Source organism: Octopus bimaculoides, chromosome 18 (assembly GCF_001194135.2).
Source record: "Octopus bimaculoides isolate UCB-OBI-ISO-001 chromosome 18, ASM119413v2, whole genome shotgun sequence".
NCBI classification, from domain to species: Eukaryota; Metazoa; Mollusca; class Cephalopoda; order Octopoda; family Octopodidae; genus Octopus; species Octopus bimaculoides.
In genome coordinates, this window is record NC_068998.1 from 38,940,940 (window position 1) to 38,944,386 (window position 3,447).

The 3,447-nt window shown below is 39.2% G+C and overlaps 1 protein-coding gene across 1 annotated transcript; it reads left to right on the forward strand.

The window, feature by feature from the left end:
* Positions 1 to 1,228: 1,228 nt before the first annotated feature.
* LOC106881952 (uncharacterized) lies at positions 1,229 to 3,148 on the forward strand. The gene is made up of 2 exons (XM_014932483.1): positions 1,229 to 1,664; positions 2,349 to 3,148. The coding sequence occupies exons 1-2, from the start codon at positions 1,229 to 1,231 to the stop codon at positions 3,146 to 3,148; spliced, it is 1,236 nt and encodes a 411-aa protein (XP_014787969.1).
* The last annotated feature ends 299 nt before the right edge of the window (positions 3,149 to 3,447 follow it).

The following is a 3,447-nucleotide window of genomic DNA, read 5'->3' on the forward strand; positions in this document are numbered from 1 at the left end:
AGTACCAGTGAAGTACTGGGTCTGTTCTTCTTTCTCTCTGGAAGAAATCAGCCATGATCAGACCTCAAGAGCAATAGACACCACCAGATTTAAGATATGCCGTATGTCACGGCTTATATACAACTTCGGCAGTAGTTATAGCACCCCTCACACTCAGTTAACCCCGTGAAGCTAGTCCACATAAGGAAGGTGACCTAGAGGACAAAATACTGCAAGGTCCTTTTGGTCAAGGTACAGATTTAGTGGTAATCCTCTTGTCCCACTCCCACACATACACACTGTTAGTGTTATTAGAGCTGTGATATGATCCCACAGACTGTGGATACCATGGCATTAGATGTTCAATTTGATATCTTCTGCATATCAGTTTCAAATTTTGGCATAAGGCCAGAAATGACAGGGGAGGGATTAAGTCGTTACATCAACTTCAGTGCTCCACTGATGCTTAATTTATTGGCCCTGAAAGAATGAAAAGTAAAGTGGACGTCGGCAGAATTTGAACTCAGAATGTAAAGGCAGACAAAATGCCACTAAGCACTTTGCATGGCATGCTAGCTTGCCACCTTAAAATATCTTCTGCGTATTGATATTTATAAGTGAAATACAGAGAGTAAAGGAATGATGACTGAAATTCTCGAAAGGAAGGACCAGTTGAGTGGTTTTTGATGGAATATTTGTATGTCCAACCACAGTTTCAGATAAGTGATTGACTCTGAACTTTGGAGACTGCCGACAACTGAAGTATTTTTCTCGTCCTGAAAAGGAAGCCTAGTTTTTTGCACAGCCGTTTTATAAATGCTAATTGTGGTGTTGCCGCAGAAGATAGTGAGAGATTGTAGAGCATAGCATTTGTAAGACTTTTCCTCACTTTAAAAAGTGTCAAGCACAGGTATTGCTGGGGAGGAAAAAGAAAAGGACATCTTGTATGTACATGGCTGGCCGAAGCTTAAAAAGGCACATCTAAACAATGAAAGTTCATATTGATAATGAAGTAAATGGCAAAAAGGACTCTGGAACATTTTGTTCTGTGGTCTGGCCTGGCAGGTATCCCAGGGCACCTCAGCCTGGATCTGGTCATCATCCTGCAACTGTGAGTAAATTTAAGTTAAGATGCAAGCCTATGAATATAGGATGTTGGAATGTTCGAACGTTATTAGACAATGATTGTCTGAAATCTCGTCCAGAGAGAAGATCCGCACTTGTTGCAAAAGAGTTATAGTGATATGATATGGATGTTGTAGCGTTAACCGAAACAAGAATTCATGGAAAGGGGAATTTTGTAGAGAAATCTACTGGATATCATTTATTTTGGAGCAGTAGAGAGGAGACCTATAAGAGAGAATCAGGAGTGGGATTTGCTATCAAAACCATTCTGGCTTCAAAACTTGAGGAACTACCATGTGGTCATTCAGATTGTTTAATGTCTTTAAGGCTGCCATTAAGAAAAGGTCACTATGCGACAGTTATAAGTGCATATGCTCCAACTATGAATTCATCAGAGGATGATAAACTTGCCTTCTATCTGTCATTTGCTGAGATTATACGCAATATCCCCCATGATGACAAAGTTGTCATTTTGGGTGATTTTAATGCTTGTGTTGGTGCAGATTGGGAGACTTGGGGTGTCCTAGGAAAGCATGGGGTTGGGAGTTCCAACAGTAATGGTTTGCTACTGTTACAAATGTGTGTAGAAATAGATTTGTGTGCCATGAATAAATGTTTCGACTCAAGAATAAGTGTAAAACAACATGGATGCACCGTGGTTCTAAGAAATAGCATCTTCTAGATTACATCCTCACCAGGAAACAAGATACTAGGGACGTTGCTATTGTACAAGTGATGCGTGGTGCAGAGTGCTGGACTGATCATAGGCTTTTGTGTGCCAAGGTGAATTTTGTTGTCATGCCTAAGGTTAGAGCAAATAATGACAAATTACCTAAATGGATTGATGTGAATAAACTTAAGACTCCATCAGTATGCAGTGAGTTTGTGAGTGATATAAATAATTTGTCCTGTGATGGAAGCTGGAAGTCATTCAAAGAAAGAGTGTACAAGATTTGTAGTTACGTTCTTGGCTTTGTTGTAAAAAAACACCAAGATTGGTTTGACGATAATGATGAAGAAGTCAATCTTATCTGAGAGGAGAAGCGAAAGGCATTTAACATGTTGCAAAATGTTGACATGTCAACGAACAGGACATTGGATACATATTTCAAGGCTGTAAAAGCAACAGTGCAGAGGAAGCTACGGATGATACAGGAAAAATTGGTGGAGTGATAGATGCAATGAAATCCAAGAAGCTTCAAATGCTAACAATTCCAAACTTTTTTACTCTCTCTTGAAAAAAGTTTATGGACCAGTTTCATCAAAGGTTGTGCCACTTCAGAGCAAGGATGGCACAGAATTATTAACAAATCCTAAAGATATTGTTGGGAGATGGAAAGAACATTCTGATGAGTTGCTCAATAGACCCACTGAAGTTGATCTCTCTTTTCGTGATAATATACCCGAGAGACCAATAAAACATCTTATAGCAGAAGTTCCAAGCCTGGCTGAAATAAAAGCAGCAATCAGGAAATTGAACAATGGAAAGGCCCCTGGTATGGATGGACTAGGTGCAGAGATATATAAATATGGTGGTGATCATCTTTGTGCAATGTTGACGGATGTGATTCAGAGGGGTTGGCAAAATGAAGAGGTTCCTCTGGATTGGCGTGATGCAACTATGGAAATACTATATAAATCTAAAGGTGGAAAGGATGTCTGGGATAATTATTGTGGCATCTATCTGTTAGCTGTTGCTGGAAAGGTCCTCTGTAGAGTAATGCTGGATAGATTTCTTCTGCACATTGCTGATGAGGTTCTACCAGAATCGCAATGTGGGTTTAGGGATAGTAGGAGTACTATGGATATGATATTTTCAGCTAGACAGTTGCAAGAGAAGTGCATTGAACAGGATATGGACTTATACCAGGATTTCATTGACCTAACAAAAGCATTTGATTCTATCAATAGAATTGCACTTTGGGAGATCCTAAAAAAGCTAGGATGCCCTGAAAAATTTGTGAGAATGCTTAGACAATTTCATGACAAGATGGAAGTGAGAGTTAATGTTGGAGGTACCTTGTCAGATCCAATTTCTGTATAAAATGGTGTAAAGCAAGGTGATATTCCTGCTCCTACACTGTTTGCTATATATTTTGCAATAGTCTTTCAAATAGCTTATTTTTGCATATCTTATGTATGTATGTATATATGTATGTAATTATTCGGTTTTATTTCAAGATTTCTTACCAATAGAGAAAGGGACGTTTCTAACCTAGATTTAAGGCTCCTGCATATCACAGGTCTTTAATGAGGACTTGACAGCCTTTAAATCGCAGCCTTAGTTTCTGTCAGGGTCTCTTCCCACTAACAAGTTCCCCATATAGCATCAGTTTAGGGAAC